Source organism: Panthera uncia, unplaced genomic scaffold (assembly GCF_023721935.1).
Source record: "Panthera uncia isolate 11264 unplaced genomic scaffold, Puncia_PCG_1.0 HiC_scaffold_1549, whole genome shotgun sequence".
Classification (NCBI taxonomy): Eukaryota; Metazoa; Chordata; class Mammalia; order Carnivora; family Felidae; genus Panthera; species Panthera uncia.
In genome coordinates, this window is record NW_026058194.1 from 1 (window position 1) to 22,538 (window position 22,538).

General features: G+C 42.9%; 1 protein-coding gene across 4 annotated transcripts in view; it reads left to right on the top strand.

Annotated features, from left to right (window-relative positions):
• The first annotated feature begins 6 nt into the window (after positions 1 to 6).
• LOC125917161 (prospero homeobox protein 1) overlaps positions 7 to 22,538 on the top strand; it is a 51,901-nt gene continuing 29,369 nt past the window's right edge. For 3 of the 4 annotated variants that reach the window (XM_049623427.1, XM_049623429.1, XM_049623430.1), the window contains exons 1-4: positions 7 to 237; positions 369 to 474; positions 8,250 to 10,041; positions 17,277 to 17,384. In XM_049623427.1, coding sequence (XP_049479384.1) covers positions 8,317 to 10,041; positions 17,277 to 17,384 — 1,833 coding nt within the window. In that variant the 5' untranslated portion in view covers positions 7 to 237; positions 369 to 474; positions 8,250 to 8,316. Of the gene's footprint in view, positions 238 to 368; positions 475 to 573; positions 1,079 to 8,249; positions 10,042 to 17,276; positions 17,385 to 22,538 lie in introns of those variants that run through there. The other variant, XM_049623428.1, reaches the window with a different exon arrangement.

Sequence of the window (22,538 nt, forward strand, 5' to 3'; positions counted from 1 at the left end):
CCTCTGCCTCGTCTTCTTCCCTCTCCTCTCCTCTCCTCTCCCCTCCCACCCTTCCCACCGTCCCCTCTCCCTCGCCCGCTCGCCCCGCTCGCCCCGCTCGCTCGCTCGCGCGCACTCACCGGCCCCGGTCCAATTATCACATTCATCACCCGCAAGACACCGCCGCGTGTGTGCGCGCGCGTGTTCTCCTCTCCCTGCCGGCAAAACCACGCTCGGTCCCACTGCCCTCTGCACCGCGTAAGTATCCTCTCCCCCTCGCCAGTCCCCTCCCCTTTTCCAGAATCACTTGTCCTGGCTTGTTCTTGAATGGGAAGAAAAGAAAAGAGACTCCCATTACTCATGCCCGTGTAAACATTTTTTTTTTCCAGGAGAAAATGGTGTTATTTAAATGAATCATAATAAAATAGGCTCTAAACAGTTTGTAAGCAGGAGCCTCCGTGGAACTCAGCGCTCCGCTCCTCCCAGTTCCTAAGAGTAAGTGATCCGCTTGGCTTTTATTTCTTTCTCTTTCCTGCTGGTGGCTGGGGTGGTGGTGGCGATGGGGGGGTGGGGGCGGGCGGCGGGGGAGGCTGATACTGCTGGACTTGTCGCTGATCTTGTCACCTTTTGTGTACTGTTCCTGGGCTGTGAGGAGGCGTTTGCGTCCCTTCCTTCTTTTTCTTGCCCTCTCTTCTCGGGAGAGAGGACCGCGAGGGGCACCGGGTCGCTTTTTGTTCGCCTGGATCCCCGCTTTCCGCCAAGCCCCATCCTTCCCGTCTCTCCCGGCTAAAACTCCTGGGCCAGCCCCCACGTCCTTTCTCTTTGTCTTGTTTATTATAGCTGCCTTTCTTCCAGGCTCTTCCAATTTGCTTGTCATTTGCATACCTTTCACTTCTCCTTTTGAACCCCAGCAGAGGGCCGGGGAGCAGGGAGGAGGGGGGAGGGAGGAGGGGGGCGCTCTGTTACTTTACTCGCAAAACGCTGTCGAAGCCGCAATGTTGAAATCGGGGTTGGAGCGGTGGAGAGATGGTCCCGGGAAAGCAGCGCGGCGTCCCTCTCCAGAGCTCCGAGGAACCAGGGCTAGGTCAAGTTGAGTTGGGTAAGGCGGCCGCGGGAGCCTCAGGAGGTCGTGTGGCGGTGGTGGAGGGATGGGGCCGGAGCGTCGCGGGGGGACCGAGTGCTGGCGGTGCGGGTGGGGGTAGGGGATGTTCTTGGGCTGCGGATCTGCGACGCGAGGACTCTCACAGCCCTGGCTGGCAGTGTGTGTGCCGCGGGGCTGCTGGGATCTGGTCTTGTCTGGGTGGTACCTGCCGTTGTGCCCCAGTTCAGCGGACTGGGGAGGGAGGAGAACAGAGGTGAGGGTGATTGTTACCGGGGAGAATGGTGAGGAGGGCGGGAAGAGCTGCTATCTTGGCTGAACACACCAGGAGGGGGACAGGCAGGGGGGCGCTGGGTGGGGGGGAGACTTCACCCAAAGTCCAGTTTAGCAAGTTGTTGGTTCTTCTGGCGTGCTAGCCACTTACTCCTGCTAAAACTGAACGCCGGTGGAAAGCGTGGTTCGGAGTGGGGGGGGGGGGTAGGGAATGGCGGGAGGGAGGTGAAGGGGGAGTAGCTTTCGAGAGAGACTCACACGTCTCCCGCCACTTCTCAGCTTTTTTCGGAAGTTGAGAGTCCTCCAGGCTGGCAGAGAGGAGGAGGAGGAGCGGTTGGGCGATCGTCTTAAATAGCCCAAGGAGGCAGGTTGGAGTGTGAGACTGCTGTTCTTGGCAGTCCAGAACCCTGCTCCGCCTGGGGGAAGGCTGGGAGCTCACCTGCTTGTTTTTATTTTTCCAAGAAGGTCTGTGTTGTCTCCCAGAGCTTATAAAAACAGTGCGAGCACAGGGTGGCCTTCTCTCAAAGTCAAGGCTATAAGTGTCTTCTCTTGTTCTCTCTCTCTCTCTCTCCCTCCCTCTCTCTCCCCCTCCCTTCCCCCCTCCTTCCCTCCCACCTATAACCTCCCTTACCAAAATAATAATAATAATAATTTCCTTTCCTAAACTAGGTAGGCAGAAGTCTATTCGTAGAGCGCTGTGCATGGGCAGGGCCTGACAGGTGTGTTGGGTCAAGAAAGACAGGTGCAGATTTCCTCTGTGTCTGTGTGTGTCTGTACAGCTCCAGACCACAATGCGCACTCCAGGGTTGCAGAAGTTTATGAATTTATGGGTGCCCTGCTTAATAGGATTCTCCGGGCTAATGGGAACTGGGCTGTTGTTATGCTTTGAGCCCGGCCATGTGAGTTCTTTGCTTGGGGGTGGGGGATAAGTTGGTATGTGTTTGTTTATTTTCCTTAAGGATGTTGGCAGGCTGCTGCTGAGGCTGTGTCTCAGGCTTCTGCCTGCCAGGCGGCTGAAAGTCCCCCCACTTCAGGCAGCAGGTGGAGAGAGATTGACTTTCCCTCTGCTTCCCTCTATAGTTTCTGCCTATCTCCCAGGTCCGTGGTGCGGAAGGGGGGTGGGCGAGAGCCGTCTTTTGTGTGCCTGTGTGTTTTGGGCGGCCATGGGCGGTGTGTGTAACTGCCAAGAATACCAAAGTCATTTGAAAGTGTTACTGTTGTTAAAGCTTATCTTTTTAGCGTGCCTTCTCTCTGCCCAGAAAGAATAGGTATGTGCATAAACTCTTTCAAGTCCTATGTTAAATACTCTCATAAAGCAGAATGAGCCTGTCATTGTACCAGACATGTGCCAGATGTCCTAGTTATTACTTTGATGGAGAAGGAAAATCTCAAGTACGTGAGAGGTAACTGCGCTTTCTCTGTTTGATGCAAGATGCAGGCAATCAGCTGTGTGAGGAGTTTCTTGCAAGAACTTCTGAGTATTTTCAGAATGAAATGGGCTGTGTGTGGTGAGAAAGGAAAAGCGGAGCATTGGTGTTACCCTGTCCATATGCTACAACGTGGCCACGTTTATATAATGGTAAAATCGGCGAGGGTAAGGACCGTGGCTTGATGTGTGAGGGAAGCTGTGGAGAATTCAGTGGAAGCACTATATCTGGATTATTCAAACTTGACCTTTTAAGTTTCTCTTTAAACAGGCTACTTCTTGTGTTACATAGAAATAGGTTAGATGGTGAATGGTTTTATCGGTTGTCTTTGTTGTTTGGGTGACGATCGTGGGTTCATGAAAATGAGATACTGTGTGTCATTTGTCCTTTAGACTTAAAATCTCAGAGTCCCTCCCTCAATACTTGCCTTGGGTGTTTGCGAAGTTTTTTCACGTCATCTATGGATATGTCCATTTCCTTTATGTTTGATAGAGGTTGTCTGTGCTTGGTACTTACTAGTATGTTTATGTGTCCATTATGCAGAATTCTGCTTAGTTTAATCATCACCTTGTGAGAAGAAAAGTCATGCCTACGTCACATGCATCTCTGTTCTCACTTTATTCATTTCCTAGCATGGTTCCTCTAGAAGTAGCACTTGCAATCTTAAAATGTAAGCCAGCTGCCGGGGTTCTCTTTATCTGTTCAAAGTGCAAATAGGCCTTTTTTTTTTTTTTTTCATGAATTTCTTATATCATTTCAGGGATTGTCTTGCATTTTCAACTGTTGATAGAAGGAATGTTTAGGTTTAGGATTAACAAAATAAATCATAAAATGTGACTGTTTTCCTAGTATAAAGATGGATTGTGCGTGACATATTATTATTGGATTCCAATTAAGTACCTGTATCAACTGGAAAGGACAGATACCTCAGGAATTTCTCCAACCTTATTGCCTAGTGTAGTCTAAAGCTTTCAAAGGACATTTAGAGTATTTGAATTTTCTACAAAAAAGAAAAAAAGTGTGTTTTTTCTTGAGATCGTTTCTTACTCTTTTACTTACTAATGTGGTGAATTATTGGTGCAAATGAATGTTTTAGGCATGTCTCAGAAAATATTCTGTGTTCATTTTGCAGGTGAAAAACGTACGGAATTTTTGATAGGTTGGAGGAATTTTAAGTGAAACGGTTATGATATGAGAACTCTGTTATGATAGGAAATTTTAAAACCTGATATGAGATTTGAGGATACAATCTCAGTTAACTGAAGTACGAACTTCTGTCAAGTGGGTTCTTCAAACTAAACATAAAACGCTTTCTTAACCTTACAGCAAGCAGAAACATCCCTGAAGGAAAAGTTGCTAATTAGCAGAAAGGAACTCTTGAATACAGTGAAGAGGGGTTAGGGGGAAGATTTGATGATTTGGTGGCCTTAGGGGAGACTACCTAAATCAAATCATCTGATCTCCCCCACCCCCCTGCCTTGAATTACCGATTTTCAGGTGGATTTAAGATGTTCTTTGTTAGTGATAGTGCATTCGAAATTTCATAACCAGGTTGACCCAAGTAGATTAGAGGCCCATTCAAAGATTGTTTTCCATAAGAAGTAAAGTGTAGGCTTGAGCAATTTCTTCAAATAATTTTACCAACAAAGACAGATAATCTAAGTTATCCAAACAGGAAACCATGCCAACCTTACACTCACCCTGTCTTATAAAAGATTTGTCTAAACTATTTGGATAATTACCATGATGAACACTTCTTTGTCCAGAATCTGGACTCCAGATAGATACGTAAAAGTTGTAATCCCCTCCCCCAAATAACTTCTTTATTCAAGTAGAGAACTTAGCCACTTTCTACTCCAATCCCTTTGAAATTCCTCGCTGAAAGTTCTTTTCTAACATTAAGTCATCAAGTTCCTTAGCATTCTCCATGTTAAGCTACCTGACGTTCTTGAGATAATTCAGATCTTAATGAATCTTTTGGAGTAGTTAAAATCTGACTCGATTATACCTGGATGTTTGTTCTTATCTTTCTCTGGGAGGAAGCTGCTATGTCAAGATAATCACTGTATAGGAATTATTAAAGCAGTTGAGTACTTAGATACCAAATGCTAGCTGTGACAAATTATTTAAGAATAAAAATATTCTGTATGGGTTTTCATGGTAATTGAAGAGGAGTTTACTGGAACAGAATATATGTATCCAAACAGTAATACATTTGGGCTCAAATTCTACATCAGGATTTTTTTCTGCATACTTGCTGATATTACTGTTTCCAAGGGCTGATCAAAAGGTTTCATCTTGCCTGTTTAAACTCAAAACGAATGTAAAAATCAAAATACAATAAGAGTCAATAATAATTGTAGTTGAAACACTATGACTTAGGACATCTGTTGAGAAATAAAGGAATTTTTAAAAATCTTAATGGACAGGATGAGATCAGTGATAAAGTCAGTCCATAGCAGTCTCTAAATTCTGAATTAGGAAGCCCATGGCAGCACCTTTAAATGTGTTTTCAAGTGATTTAATTTATATGATAGTCGTTGAACAATGCGTTTTCTTATGTGGTAAATACATTCACATCTATCTCTTGTTTATGAATCAATTTGCTAATCAAGTATTATGTCACCCAGTTATAATTACTTAATCTTGTCTATTGCCTCCATGGGTTATGGTCCCAGCGTGCACTACCCCTCTACCTTTATTTTTAAGTTTAGATCTTAGCTATATGGAGAGCTGTATTTATTCATGCCTATTAATATAATGTCTGGTCTTGGCAGAATATATACTTTTTCCCATTTGTTTTGTCCTATTTGTTATGTCTCAGCTGGACATTTTACAACAAGACCTAAAAGGATTCCCATATTCTCTTAGCCCCAAACAGAAGCAAATCATTATCTAATCTAAAAATGCTGACTGGTTGACAGGGGATGGAAAAAAATCTGTTTAGATTCATGAATTTGAAGGAAGTCACAAGGTATTTGGTTCTTGGAAGACCCACCAAACATGTTTAATTAACACTTACTGTCCACTGCAAATGAGAGTATCATTTCTTTCTGCCTTCGGAAGAGCACAGCCCTCTTCTTGGCTTGGGCACGAGGCAGGGATGCAGCTGTTGATACCTAGGCTATGAGAGGAAGTGCAGTTGACGCAGAGGTAAATGACAGTTGGGAAAGGAAGGATGCCTGCGGATGACCTTGTGCGCATCTCTTACACCAGCCTGTCATTCTGAGCCCCTGTTGCAGAGATGCTTGTTCCCTGGCAAGGATGGGCAGGAGAAAAATCCAGATTGGGGGTTAAGCTGAACAGAGGAAGAAAAAAGACTGCGGAAAGTTTGTTCAGTGTTTTGACTAGAGATCCCTGTGCTTTTCAGGTGATATTAAGGAGAAGAGAATTTGCACACAAAAAAAGAAAAGAGGTAAAAATTTAAAACAATGGCAATGAACTCTATTTGGGGGGAAGCTGATACACACACAAAGAGGTCCTCCTTGCAGAGACCTACCCCCAGTGTGCAAATCTTTCTGGGCTCTGAAATAACCCATTTCTTTTCTTGTTTGCCTCGGTGTTTTTCTTTTTCTCACCTGATGGCTACACCTGATTTATGGGATCCAATGTGTTAGCGAAATATTTGTCATTGCATTTTTGTATTCCTGAACTCAGTTTTATTATTGATGTGTGAGGGTGCACCATCATTCCGACTTCAATTTTGAACCCAATATTGAAGTTATTAAGATCTGTTTCCATTCCAACTTTGGGAAATTTTATCCTGAGGCATACAAAAAGTATTTTAATTTTAAGCATACAAAAACATATAAAGAAGCATCATATTGCCTGCATGAACAGGCTTTTTAAAAAATGTTGTGTCTTCACATAGAAACCAGGAACAAGGAATGCATGACGGAATCTTTGTTGAGTAAAAAATAAAAATAAAAATAAAAAACCCACACATTGTCATCTAAGCATTGAGCATTTTCTTGATTTTTACAGGTTATTTCCTGCTGAAATTATGCCTATTTGCATGGATAGTCATTCTTTAAAACTAGCCACAGATGCAGTCCTAGGGAGCACGTAGATGTTTTTACAGGTGAACCGAAAGAGATGGGAACCGTTCCAAACACTCTGCACGCTGCCTTTGGCAATAGACCCTGTTATTGTGAAGATGTGCTCTGTTAAGCAAACGTGAAGTTTAATATTAGATAAACCCTGTGTGAAAAAAATATTTTCATTTTCTTCATAAAATGTTAATTGTAAGCAAAAAAGATGTGACATCTTATATGCACACAAAATTGGGTGTTAGCATCACTGGGTAATAAGTCACAAAATATGTCAGGTGCCTTGCATAAAATGCAAGGAAGGATATTCTCTTTTACTATTGTGTCCTCAAGAAACAATGGAAGTTCATGTGCAGAGAAGATATTTATCTTTCTCATATATCTGACTGATGCTTTTGCATCTTTATTTACTTTCTTTTAGTCTCCCCCCACCTTGAATTTGGCATAAGAAAAAAGATTCACAAAGGATGTGTATATTAAAGTTTCTTTAGGCATTTGAAGTATTATTTTGGCAGATTTTAACAGAAGAGAACTAATACTGAAGATACATTTATCCTTGCCTCACTCAGTTTATTGTTCCCCATACTGATTTCTGAAATGTGGCAATTCCTTCTTTTACAGTGAGTCCAACTTTGTGGTCATTTAAGTCATCAAAAGGACATCATGAAAATTCATAAATATTCTCACCCTTACGTTAAGATATAGCAATAGATCGCGTTTTCCAATGTGATTTTACTAATAAAAATGCACATCCATGCTAAATAAGCAGACTTGTGAAATGAATATGTGTGCGTTTATTTCAATGTTAAATTGACCATTTGTATTGGAAAGGTGCTGATGGGGGTGTTCTCCCTCCCATTTCAGATATGACAGAAATATTTTAAAATTCAGTAATAAAGGGGGCGTGTTGAGCATTTGCATGTACTTTCGAGTCTTTCTCCTCTAAGGGCATTAGAACCAGAATAATTTTAATTCAGAAATGGAATTTTTCTTCCAAATTTCACACAGCCTCAAAATTGAACCTTATATCTTAAGTAGAGACCACTTTCATCTTCTTTTGTAATATGAATCTCAATGCCCAAAATTTAATCAATTGGTTGTCAGAGGCTGTGTTCTTATAATCTACTGTTTCTTCTGAAGATAAACAGTATCATTTTAGGCATTTGTGAAAGAGAATCATATTACTGGTGCTTAAGCAGTTTTTGCTTTTTTTTTTTTTTAATCTTAATCCATCTTAAACCAGTGGAGCAGAAATATTTAAAAATGTTTCATTTCAAGCAGAGTGCATAATAAATTGCAATAATTGTAATGTGCCATAAATCCCAGAGCCTATGCATTTTGCATTTGATTCAGGATTGAGGTCAGGAAATTTGGAGAAATTTAAAGAAAATGATTCATCAGTCCTTTTGTTCTGTTGGCCAGGGTCCCGGGATTCTTGAGCTGTGCCCAGCTGACGAGCTTTTGAAGATGGCACAATAACTGTCCAGTGATGCCTGACCATGACAGCACAGCCCTCTTAAGCCGGCAAACCAAGAGGAGAAGAGTTGACATTGGAGTGAAAAGGACGGTAGGGACAGCATCTGCATTTTTTGCTAAGGCAAGAGCAACGTTTTTTAGTGCCATGAATCCCCAAGGTTCTGAGCAGGATGTTGAGTATTCAGTGGTGCAGCATGCAGATGGGGAAAAGTCAAATGTACTCCGCAAGCTGCTGAAGAGGGCGAACTCGTATGAAGATGCCATGATGCCTTTTCCAGGAGCAACCATAATTTCCCAGCTGTTGAAAAATAACATGAACAAAAATGGTGGCACGGAGCCCAGTTTCCAAGCCAGCGGCCTCTCTAGCACAGGCTCCGAAGTACATCAGGAGGATATATGCAGCAACTCTTCAAGAGACAGCCCCCCAGAGTGTCTTTCCCCTTTTGGCAGGCCTACTATGAGCCAGTTTGATATGGATCGCTTATGTGATGAGCACCTGAGAGCGAAGCGCGCCCGGGTTGAGAATATAATTCGGGGTATGAGCCATTCCCCCAGTGTGGCATTAAGGGGCAATGAAAATGAAAGAGAGATGGCCCCGCAGTCTGTGAGTCCCCGAGAAAGTTACAGAGAAAACAAACGCAAGCAGAAACTGCCCCAGCAGCAGCAACAGAGTTTCCAGCAGCTGGTTTCAGCCCGAAAAGAACAGAAGCGAGAGGAGCGCCGACAGCTGAAGCAGCAGCTGGAGGACATGCAGAAGCAGCTGCGCCAGCTGCAGGAGAAGTTCTACCAAATCTATGACAGCACCGATTCCGAAAATGATGAAGATGGCAACCTGTCTGAAGACAGCATGCGCTCGGAGATGCTGGACGCCCGGGCCCAGGACTCCGTGGGGCGGTCAGACAACGAGATGTGCGAGCTAGACCCAGGACAGTTCATTGACCGGGCCCGGGCCCTGATCCGGGAGCAGGAGCTGGCTGAAAACAAGCCGAAACGAGAAGGCAACAACAAAGAAAGAGATCACGGGCCGAACCCCTTGCAACCCGAAGGCAAGCACTTGGCCGAGACCTTGAAGCAGGAACTGAACACCGCCATGTCGCAAGTGGTGGACACGGTGGTCAAAGTGTTTTCAGCCAAACCCTCCCGCCAGGTTCCTCAGGTCTTCCCGCCTCTCCAGATCCCCCAGGCCAGATTCGCGGTCAACGGGGAGAACCACAATTTCCACACCGCCAACCAGCGCCTGCAGTGCTTTGGCGACGTCATCATTCCGAACCCCCTGGACACCTTCGGCAACGTGCAGATGCCCAGTTCCACAGACCAGACGGAAGCACTGCCCCTGGTTGTCCGCAAAAACTCATCCGACCAGTCCGCCTCCGGCCCCCCGGCTGGTGGCCACCACCAGCCCCTGCACCAGTCGCCTCTCTCTGCCACCGCAGGCTTCACCACGTCTACCTTCCGCCACCCCTTCCCCCTTCCCTTGATGGCCTACCCATTTCAGAGTCCGTTAGGTGCTCCCTCCAGCTCCTTCTCGGGAAAAGACAGAGCCTCTCCTGAATCCTTAGACTTAACTAGGGAGACGACGAGTCTGAGGACGAAGATGTCATCCCACCATCTAGGCCACCATCCGTGTTCACCAGCACACCCACCCAGCACCGCAGAAGGGCTCTCCCTGTCGCTCATCAAGTCCGAGTGTGGCGATCTTCAAGACATGTCCGAAATCTCACCTTATTCGGGAAGTGCAATATCCTTTTATTCTCCCCTGGAGGAAAACAAAACAGAACAAAACAAGGCTTCCCCCAAGGTCAGGTTTCCACGATATATAGAATAATGTAGATTAGTATCTTCTTAAGAACGCAATCTTCTCTATTATCCAGAGTAATAGGCTTTTATCAGCACACTTCTGATTGCACAAAAGCGTCCCAGGAAACCCACATCTTTGCAACTTTCGCAAGTTGTTAATTGCCTCGAAGAGCTGGTATTTAATATGTCCCTTTTCAACTGTGCTCTTTCTGCTGTTCCAGTATTATCCCCCCCACACACACTTTTTTTTCTTTAGGAGTAGATTCAGAGGTGGACAAAAAAAAAAAAATCTCATTGTAACGTTGAATTCTATCAGGTTTTTAAAAAAGGTTTTACGTTCTATAATGGCGTCGAGGGAAAAGTCAATCTTGAGATCCCTAAGATTCCGTAGGAAGAATTGTCCCTCTTTAAACCGTCTGCAAGGCCCCTGGTCCCTGCAAAGAAAACCCGATTAAATTTTATGAAGAGCACTTTCCTGGTGGGAGGCTTCAGTGGGAGAAAAATGGACATGGGTGGGGAGTTAGATTCTTTCTTTAATCTGTAAGTGAGACATGGGGGGTGGGGGGGGGGTCGTTGTTCTTTTTGTTTGTTTGTTTGTTTGTTTGTTCTTTAAGGAAATGTACAGGTACTGATTTATTCAGACAGCTTTGGTCTCTCTCGTTCACCCAAGGTCTGTTCTTTGGATCTTGGTGCAGCTGCCTCTATGCATGATTAACCTCTGTTCAGCCATACACAGAAATCTTTTGTCCTAACATACACAAAGCAAATTATTTTGGAAAGCGAGAGAGCACAATTAAACATAAAACTCAGCTGTATTCAGCTTTAAAAATGGCTCTTTTTATGACTCTTCTATATTTTGAACCTGACTTTTAGGTAGAGATGCCAGTTATAGTTTTTATTAGACCCCTCCTGAACTCCAGCTATTTTTAACTGACTTTTTTTCTTTCTCTCTGTAAATCGGTCCTTTCAGTAAATTTTTAAAAATCTTGTGGTTGTTGGTGTTTTGGGGTACGGGTAGTAGAATGGTAGCATTTGGGGGCACGTAGAGGCGTGTTTCTTTTATAATAAACTGCCAGATGGATATAAAATTTAGCAATTAAGTTGGCTGTTGCTAAACTGAGGATTTTGAGCAATTGTCCTGATGACTAGAGATTGACATTTTAGTATCTAAGCCCACTCCAGAGGCTGCCACATAAGTGCAAAGCCCCAGCTATGGTGGAAATGCATTTTCCTATGTAGTGAAGGCCATCCTTCAAACCAGCTCTCAGAAGAGTTGTGGAGATTTTTGATAAGGTGAATGAGAGCCACAAATAATGAGACCCACTTAGGGCAGTGAAACACAGTCTCTTTCCATAGTGAGGAAGAAGAGAATAATGTCATGAGAGGAAGGAACATAAAGATGTTGAGGACTTAGACATATAAATAGAAACTGAGTCTTGATTTGGTTGCTGATTTAACTTCTACGTTTCAAAGACCTAAACTTTAATCTACCAGCCATGAACCAAAGCTGCACCAGGCACCATGCTTTGCTCGTGATTAACAGGCAATAAACATTGGTCAAAATGATTGTAATGTAGTGTTGGTGATGAGAAAGGCGAAGGAAGAAGATGCAGTGTCTTGAATGGTTTTTCACCCTTGGCAGGAAGAGCATCTTCTGAGGCTCATACAAGGTTGATGATGTCCAGGGCTAGACCCTGTTGCTCTCAGACGTCTCCAGTTTGAAGGCAGTAGTCGTGATGGTGGGTTGTTTCTCTCTCTCTCTCTCTGTCTCTCTCTGTCTCCTACACACACACACACACACACACACACACACACACACACGCAGAGGAAGGGACATACCTGTTTCGAGGATCATTTGAAACCAGATTTCAAAGTGCCCTAAGTGCGGAGTAAAAACTCTTTAACCAGTTTATGGGTTTTGTGTGTGTGTGTGTGTGTTTATTAGACTTTTCATTGTCACCAGATAATTATGCCTGTGCTTTTTTTTTATAAGTAAGTTGGGTCTTCTAGGAAAGAAATCTTTTAGATTGCTTTAAGTGTTGGCTACCTTCATTGTCTCACGCTCTCTCTAAATCCCCTGAGGAATTTAGAGGATTTGAATTGAAAGAAGTTCCTTTTATTTCCATACATATCAAAGGATTTAACGAGAATATAGTTGCTTCTTCAGCTGAATAACTTCCCTCTCCTCCCAATGTAAGAGTCTGTGGAAGAGTGATGGTTTGGAAACACCTGTGTTCGTGTGAAATGTTGCTTACACCTGGAACTGTTTCTTTCATGAAGCGAAATAATTTTGGCCTCTTGTTGGAGTTAATGATTACATTTTCCACCTTCTGGCCATTGACCCTCTTCCTGTATCTTTCCCCTTGATTATGCCATACTTTTAACCATTTATCTCATTGATATATTATTATTTCTCAGGAAGAAGATGGGCTGGCTTCTCTTTCTATAATCCGCATGATTCTGAAGCCAGTGAGGATCTGAGTGTTCGTTGGGAGACTGGATCCACTTTTCTCCTCTCTCCATCCTGGAATGGCAATGGGTCCTTCCCTTGATTTATCTGATGGCGTCGTAGGCAAAATTCTCAAGCTTTTAGTTTAAAGAAGTCTCTGGGAATCATAGCGAGTGGTGTCTACTTCAGTTTCAGGTGGTACAGTTACTCCTAGGAAAAAATTCAATAACATGAGTAGAAATGGGATGAAATGATACCTCTACGATTGCCATTATTATATTTTTATTTGTAGCCATAGCTTTCCAAGTAGAAATGAATGATTTAGTGCCTAAGGAACGATTCTTTCACACCCCAAAGGGCATCATCTGTGTCTTTGAACAAAGTAGCCAAGATACGAACTATGAAGAATACCAGCTTATCAGATAAATCCATTCTAGGTTCAGCACATTAAGCATATATAATCTATATAAAAGCACTATCTCGTTATCCTTTGTAATAGGAAGGCAATAGTGAATGTGTGCACAGTAAACTCAATGTCCGTGCACCTGCTCCAGGAGCTCACTCACGTCTTGGATATAAAAAAATGTGTTCAGTATCTTTGCAAATGAATCTATTTAATCAAATATTAAGTTTTATTCAAATTCCAAAAGAAACAGCCAGCCAGTTGTTTTTCTTCATGATGTTCCTCGTCATTCACCCTCTTTGCATCTCAAGAAAAATAGCCTTGTTCAGGCCTCGGACATTTGCATACACCCAATTAAAGGACAAGAGGAGTATTAGAAGCCCTTAAGATGTGCAGGTGAAGAAACTGAGTCTGTTCTCTGTGACAGCCAGTGTTTCCTACTTGACTTTTAGGGAGAATGTTTAAAATACGTAAAGTTTAGGAAGGGAAATTGGTAATTTGAAACTAAAATCCAACTGGGAAACATGGATTAAAAATGAATTTCTAAAATGTGAAATAATCCATAGACCTTTTTAGAAGTCTTGTGGGGCCATAGTAATTCTATTAGCTGTATTAGCTATGGGGAAAACATTTATTTTCAGACTGAGAGACTCTAGGTTCCTACCCCCACCCAAATTATTAAGTCAAAAACATTTTTTTTTTTAAGTTTTTTTTTTTCAACGTTTTTTATTTATTTTTGGGACAGAGAGAGACAGAGCATGAACAGGGGAGGGGCAGAGAGAGAGGGAGACACAGAATCGGAAACAGGCTCCAGGCTCCGAGCCATCAGCCCAGAGCCATCAGCCCAGAGCCATCAGCCCAGAGCCTGACGCGGGGCTCGAACTCACGGACCGCGAGATCGTGACCTGGCTGAAGTCGGACGCTCAACCGACTGCGCCACCCAGGCGCCCCAAAAACATTTTTTTTAATTTCCGCAAATGACACACCTTCATGTGCTGATCCCCTTAATGGAGAAGCAATTTGTTCTATCACTTTCATTAAATGAGACAGGTTAGATCTTTTCTCGCCATTCAAGGGAAAAATCTCTTAGAAACAACAAATCAGAGCATACAGAGAAAGCTAAAATTCTTTGGGTTTCAAAGCATTTTGGAAAATGTAAGTAAGGAGCCCCAATCCAATTTGGTTGGAACACTGCAGCCTGTAAAATCTCTAACCACAATTCGGGGTTCCATGGGGGGAGGGGGGGGCGGGGGGGGGGGGGGGGAAGAATTCGCTTCCTCCAGCCTTCACAACATATTCTTGCACTTGCCTTTTTTTCGCTGCCTCTGTTCCTCCCCTGCCACTGCTGTTTAGGTAAGGTTATCCTGTGCTTGGTAAACAGACAACACTCAGATTCTCAGGTTGTTTGAACACCGCTTCAGGTTCAGCCACAGTACTCTCCTTCTCTGATCTTTTATATTCCTGAGCAGATGTCTTTCATTAATTTATGGATTTATCATCTTTTCTTCCCCCCCTTTTCCTTTTTCTTTCTTTCTTCTTCTTTTTTTTTTTTTTTTTTTTTTTTTGACACCTGGCAGCTGTCTCAAGTTTCAGCAGTTATTGTCTATTTTGCATTACACATAGAATTGAATGTCATCTGTCTTCACAAAGCTATGGCTAAGAGAATTGAGGCAAAGCCACATGAGCTGCCGGGACAGATCTGGTTTGCGTTCCATCCCCCTCCCCCCACCCCCCTTACCTCCTTAATATTTATTTGTGCTCATTTTCTTTCCTGGCCTTGAATGGAGCTTAGCTCGTGTTCAGTACAGCTGTATGTTTACTGAATCTATTCCATCATGAGTCATTGTGCGTGTGTAAGTATCCTGGAAACAGCTAGTGCTTTCTTGGAAGAACAGTTGCTTTTCAGCACAAGCACTTAAAAGGGAAATTAACCAATTGGTCAGTTCAGATTTATTTTGAGGAGGAAAAAAAGGATTATCTAACTGTTGGCTTTTAAATGTTTCATTAGCTATTTTTAATAGTTTATTAGAAACATATATTTTATGGGAATTTTATCTTAATTACACGATGAGCAAGAGATACAGATTTATTCTGTGTTCCATTTCAACTGATCAATTCTAAGTATCACCGACAGGAAGCATTTCAAAGCAAAACGGGCTTGAGAAACCCAAATTAGAATAATTTTTTCATGAAATAAAAAGCCCCTAAGTCCTGATCAAAATAAGATGGAGAGTTTGTGTTGTTTTGTTTTTTTAAATAAAAAGAACGAATACCTCTAAGGATCATTTAAGTGTATTGGAAGTGTCAGCGAGTTTTTGGTACCTCTATCACTGAGGACCACGGCAAAACAGTCTGTTTTGTAGGACACCAAATTTTTAAAACTCTGTTACTTTTCCCGGCGAATAATTGCAGTGTGCAAGGTGGTTTTTTAATCTCACCGCCTTTAGAAAAGATTAGAACCCAGATCTGAGGCTGTTTGCTGAAGTTTGGGCTTGCCTAAAACTCTTATCATGAGGCAATAGGAGACAGCTTGCAACTATTATTTCACTTATCCATTTGGACAGATGGTCCTGAAGTGTGCTGGGTTCCTTTAGCCGTGTCTATCTGTCTAATGGAGGTGACTGGAGGGCCTTTCAGCTCTTTCCTTGGCACAAGAAGTATGTCAGTCATAAATTATCGTCTTTGTGATCATTAAGGATCTGAAACAAAAACACAAGTTCGGTTAAGCTGCTTTGGCGTACAGATATAAAATCAAAATTTCTTCCTTCAGTGTTTATTCCTGGCGAGGGGAGGGGGAAGCACAATATCTCACTTTTCTCTTTGCAAACCAAGGTGATCTTTTAAAAATTGCGTGATGTTAAAGGGGATGCTAATTGATCAAACCCTCTGCAGAATAGTTGGTTAAATGCCCTGTTATAAGTAGTCAAGAGCTTATCGGTATTAATTTGATTATGTTTCTCTACTCACCTCCTGGTTTCTCTGTCTTCCTAAGATTGGTCACGCTGTTCTTGATGGAGGTCATTTAGAAACCTTGACTTTTCCTAAATATGTGTCTTTATTTGACCTTTTTTTCACAAGGTGTGGCATTTTTGTTGGGTAGTAAAACGTGTGTGTGTGCGTGCGCACGCGCACACACACACACACACACACACACACACACACAAGTGCATGTTTTCTTTTCTTTTCTTATTTTTCCCAGACTCTCTTTTAAGAGAAAATCCTTAGAGAAGCTTCTAGGAAGGACCCTTAATTGACCTTGTGGGGGACCACATTGATTTTCTCCACGTGCATCTTCATTTCTGATAAATTATAAAGCCATTAATTTGCCGAGGAAATGGCAGGGCCAGGCTGCGGCACAGATGTGACCAGAGCCATCCCAGCTCCGAGTCTGCTGAGGAGTGCCAAGAATCTGGGGGAGAATCAGGAAGCCTGGATTGTTATGGTTAGCCTCACATTCTCTTGGGAACTGTTTTAGTTGCTGCTGTTTACAGATCTAAAAGGTAATGATGTTTCCAGATAAATAGGCCTTCTTATTTTGGGTAAGTGGCCATTTATTGATCTGCTAACCCGCATTTATTGATTTGTTAGCCCCAACCACTGTGCCACTCTCAAAGGAGTTAACTATAAATCCAGGAGAGGCAAATCGTATTTGGTTTTGGATCGTTGCTTGAACAAAAGCGACACCCCCTCCCTGCTCTCTCTGTGCCAAAACTACCCCTCCCAAGTTTTAGCTATTATTTAAAAGGAAACAATTAAAAGGGTATAATAGTAAGATAGGAAGAAAGTGAGTCAAAATGCCCCATTAGATTAGCACTAAAAGGTAAAACGTGAAGCTTGCCTAATAGTGTTCAAAATAATGCATTTTATATTTTCACGCACATTAGGGTAATAATTTGCCGTCAACTGCAGAGTGTGGGGAGAAGAGCAAACAGAACTGCGATTGCGAAGAAGGAAAAAACTTGTCACGATAAGAGTTGTGGGATGCACGTTGGGTACATTTGTCTCCTTAGCAACAAGTGAACATATACGTAGCGTAAGGACCTCCAACAGGGCAATGTTTTGCCATCCTCACCACGGAGTAGCCAAGATTCTGCAAATACATTGTGCATCCTCACCATTACCTTTGGCATTTGCTAACACACAATGGGCATTTTGAGCAAGTGCAGCAAAGTAGTGAGGGATTTCGTGGCCAGTGCCTTGTACCTTTCAGAATTCCCACAGCTCTGTGATGGGCCTCCAGATTCTTTTTTTTTTTTGGGGGGGGGATGGGGGTGGTAGGTGCGTGTGTTTAAAGAAATGTTTTCCTTAACCAAATGCATCCTACATGCAGGAAGGATTGTCACCCAATCACTTGAAAAAAGCAAAGCTCATGTTCTTTTATACCCGTTACCCCAGCTCAAATATGCTGAAGACGTACTTCTCCGATGTAAAGGTAAGGACGTTTTTCATTAGTAATTTTTCCATTTCTGTGCATGTGGTAGTGACTTGAACTCTTGGAAGTTAATGGAGATGAGTGTGAAAACAATTCACGAATACACGTGTGTTATAATTGATTTAATGCTCTTGCAATTTCGTCTAAAGCTGAACTGGGGCAAAGACGCCCTTACGACCAAAAGACTGGTATGAAGTCACATGGGTCTCCAGTGTGATCCGTGAAACTTAGCCTCTTGTCTTTATATGTCTTAGTAACTCCTCGGAAGAAATCGCAGCTAGTCCTGGATGGGTGTGCTTTAGAGAATGTTTTTTTTTTTTTTCTCCTCCCCTGAGCAACAGTAAACTGTTTCTGTTTTCGTTTCTGTTGGTTTCCCCATATTTGTGCTTATGAAAGCAAACTCTAGCACGTCTTTTCCCCCCTGTCGGAAGGAGCGTACATTGAAATTCTCTATGCAGTAGCTGCTTAAAAACAAAAGTGATGATTGTCTCTTATTTACAACTTAATTTGTTGTTGATGTGGAGTACACTGAGCATAAGGAGAATGAATAAAGTGACAGATTCAGGACACATTATTCAAATGAGGATATGAAAGCTGTCGGCCTACAGCTGCAGCCTCCCTCATTCTACAGAATATGGGGACCTCCTGGTTCTGTGTGCGTGTGCGCGCGCGCGTCTGTGTCTGTGTGTGGGTTTTAAGTAATTGTTTGCAACAACTTGATGTTGTGTTAATCATCTGCAACTTTTTAAAACATAGATTGGGTTTTGATGATGATAATGGCACGCATCGTATCATTATCTGAGGGACTTGATAAACATTACATTAGCTGAGATTAGTTTATTGGGGTTGGGCGCTTTCCCCGCCCTCTGCTGCCCACCCCCCATATGTACAAGTTCTTCTTTCTGCCGCTGAGAACTCAGGAGCTGCCAGAACACGCTTGTTGTTCCTCCGCTCCCTCCGCGTAGTGTGTTCTGTGCCCGATGCCCAGTTTGCTACGTCGGCCCCCTTTGCAGGCCAACTCATTTTAGTTTCCTTCGCTGATGTTTTATTTGGCCTCCTAAGAAAAGTTCTGTTTTCCCTCCTGTTAGCTTTTGAATTGTGTATCAACTTCAGCCTTTTATCTTTCTCCTCCCCTGGCTGAGCTCCTTAAGTGGAAGGCATGTTTTCTCCCCACTCGGGGCCAGCAGACTGGGCTGGATGGGAAGGCACAGAAAGGCAGTCACTTGAATGGCTGGTTGAGGATCATTAAAGCGCAGAAAAGGCTGAGCGACACAGCAGGCCAGGGAAAGGGTCTGGACTTTGTGAGGGACCATCTGAAACAGAGACCATGGAGGGAATTTGTCAACTGGTTGAAGACCAGACAGCTTCCGGAGCCTAGTGGAACCCGGCAGACTTCTGTCACGGGGTCCTCTCAACACTAGTTCGAGGACAGGGGGACATGGAGGAGAGGGAGAAAGTGTGACTGCACACGTGTGTGTGTGTGTGTGTGTGTGTGTGTGTGTGCGTGTGCGTGTAGGTGCCCATGTTACCTCCTCCACTCCTCTTGGTGCAATGATCTGCAGTGTTGTGATATAATAATGGCAATACCTTACGCTATTTAGATAGCGCTTTGTATCACAAGGAGGCCAGAGAGCTTTACAAACTGTACACATAGGGATCCCTTGCCTACCATTGAATTGCAGCCACCTGGAGGGTGGAGCGCAGCCATTCTGAGCCAGCAATACTATCCAATAGTAGATGTAAATATTAGAAACTTCCTCACGCGCAAGCATGTGTGTATGGGGGGGGGGGGGAGGAAGGGCAAGGATGGGGGAGATTATTAATCTGTAGTAGTTAATCTGTAATCTTTATAAATACTCTGCAGTGTAAACTGACATGAAATTGTTCCCATTCCTTTAGAATACAACTAGTAATTCAGCTTTGCAAATAATCACTATGTAAACAACAATTAAATACTGGGGTGAATATTTTATTTAAAAAAGCACTAATATTCACATTATAGATTCTATCCATACTCCATCCATACTGGGAGAGAAGGCTGTTAAAGTATACTTGAGTCTAGTTAATTCCCAATTATCCACTCTAATGGAGGGGAAACAGTAGGGCATATAATGCATAGCAGAAAATCACCAAAGGTCACTTCTCTTTTATTTTTGGAATGAATTATACATTTTTAACTTTGCTAATTGTGTTTTTTCTTTGGCTAGTAATAAATGAATTTGTATTCCCCGGGCTTATGCTGATGATATTGGAAAGGCATGCATAGAAAGTGAAGGATACTCTAGGCATGGTGTTCCAGAAACTTTGTAGAAAACAATGGCAGAGCATTCTTGGATTTTTTAATATTAAGGAAAATCCAGAATTTGATTTGATGTCATATTATATTATTATGTTATGTTAGGTGTATGTGTATCTATATATACACACATACCTATTTCTAGATATAGACACATAAAGGTGGATTCTTATTTGCAAGACTGAAATAACCAGATGTTTCCTCTATATATGACAAAGTTTAGATGCAAGAAAACCACTACAGAATTAAGACACCCCCTAGAAATTAGAGGAAGCACCTTAGGAGTTATCGGAAGTGACACTCGGCATCACCCATCTTGAGAAAGACACGCTCATGTGTCTGTGGACCAAGCAGTACTTGTCACAATCACACAAGCCTACACTTGATTGTGGCTGCATTCATCTACTTAGATGAAAAGTCCTAATCCTAGCAAAATGTACCTTTCCAAACCATAAAAGTCATTGCATTTCAAATGGGGATCAGGAGTTACTTCCGCAAGTGAAAAAACAAAAACACAAAAACACAGAAGAAACAACACCAGTAGAAAATATTTTGTGTCATGAGTGAAGCTCAGCCTAGGTGCCATCAAAGACACAGTTGGAAGATCGTGCTAGACCAAGTGAATCCTCTGATCAGCTCCAGAAGGTGAGCCCAGCCAGAGTGATCCACCCTCCCTTGCATTTTGCCTTAGGAAGGGATACAGTGCTTCACTCTCCACTAGCGACTTCGTTTGGGCAGGCTAGGTGAATGCTCTTAAATTGCTTTGCAAAGAGAGAGGTGGAGGAAAACCTCCTACAGTTCAGACGCTGACTTGGTGAGAGTCTTACAGGGCTGATACAGAGGAAGGATGAAGCCAAGGCTGACTTGGTCTTATTCCTCGAGTCAGAATCGAAACAGAGTTCCACGTTCTCACGGACTCCAACTTCGTTCCCTCATCATGACATTTAGCCGGACGAAAAGCCCAGCCTTTGGGAAGAGCAAAGGGGCAAATGGGAGAGACGTGCCAGAGAGCAATGGGCCCCACCATCTTCCTGTGCGCTCCCGAGTGCCGATTTTAATGTATCAACTAATAACTCTTAGACCACTAAGGACAACAGATTCGGTGCCATTTTAGCTTTGAAGAACAGACGCTCACAGCTTTTCACGCCGGCAGTGTTAAATGATGTATCTCATTCCCTCCACCCCTTGAGTCAACTGCTGCCTAGCCAGATTAAGGTGTCAGATTGATTTGTTTTATACATCTTTTGACCATGCTCATTGAATATTTAGGAAGTTTCTTCAGCCCATATTGAGGCTGAGATGTCCCGTGGGAAGCATTAATCAAAGTCACAGAGACTCACACACTGTGGAAACACAGCCTCTTTATTGTAGCGATTAGTTTTTGCAGTAACACATTAACACACGACAGAGGTCTCCTTTATAGAACAATTGATCCTTTTCTTGTAAGCCACTACGGAACGGGGGGGAAATTAACTCTTTAAAGTTTAACACTTTTTCTCCCCCAACGTGAGTATCTGGAAAAGAGGGGGCCTGCCTTTGCTTTTCGCCAGCGACTAAAACAGAGCGAATTTCAGTTCACTTCTAGTGGAGGGAAGCCCTGTTCTTCAAGCTGTTGTGATGGTCATTTCACTTGTCTTATGTCGGGGGAGTCTGTTGTTTTTGCCCATTCTTTCTCTCTGGTATTTCCATTCTCTAACAATAAGCTTTAAATCTCCCTTTATGTCCCATTCCTAAATAATGGCAAGTGCACTTACTTTTTTGTCCTCCCCCATTAGGTCATTCATGACCATTCTAGAAAAAAAACACCCTTCTATTTTTTTCCTCTACAGTACTCTTGTCCATAGGAGACAATGTCTTGTAACAATGCAGAAGCCTAATCTCCATGTCAAAGCAATTTTCATTCCCCAGTGCACAGCCTGCTATCATTTTGTAATGTTTTGTTTCTTATTCTAAAAGAATTAAAAAGGAACAGTAAGCCGTCACGGGGGCCTGTAGTCCTTATCTCAGTGTCTGGAAATTTGGACAGTGTATTTTACTGCTGAGATAAAATGGAAAGAACTCCAAGTTCAGCAAATCGTAATGGGTTTAAGTTCTATTGAAATCGGCAACCAGAAGATCAGATAAGGGGGGTCCTTCAGTTGTCTTTTTAATCGGGTTCCCCGCAAGGCTGAATAGAGACAGAGCAGACACACAGAGTGAAAATATAATTCTTGGATAGGTTAAGTACATGTTTGAACTCTTGCAAGCAGAAGCGATTTGCTGATGACTTAATCATTTTCTGGTCAATTATCTGTAAGGGCCCTTGCAACTCCATGGCAATTATGATGCAAGTTGGCCTTTTGGGAGAAACACCAGTCTCCCTGCTTCTGTTTCCTTGTTACGTCCATTCTCTGCCATAAATTTTCATTCATTTATTATCTTTGCTAGTATAGGAACAACTTTCTGTGTAGTAATTACAGCCCCAATACACACTTTCGCTGTCATCCTGTTGGAGTCTGGATGTTCTCATGGCCAGTGTTTGATAAGTGGTCTTTGTTGATTTTTGATGAATGTACATCTTTTTCTGGGGGCCCCGGGAAGGGAATGCCTGTAATGACAAAAGGCAGGGGGTTGTCTGTCAGCCCGCCTGATATAAAGCTATGGATTTATTGGTTTTGACTTGGCAAGTTGAGACGCATCTGTCCTTTACGTGAACAGAGGTTCGTCAATAAGAATGGTATCATTTGCAGTGAATCCAGGAAGACATCTTCATTTAAAAGGTCATCAGGGAACCTTGGTAAACAAAGTTTTAAAGCCTAATCATGTTATGGTAACTTGGCATTTTAAAAAAAATGCAATATAGTTTCTGCCTATGCCAT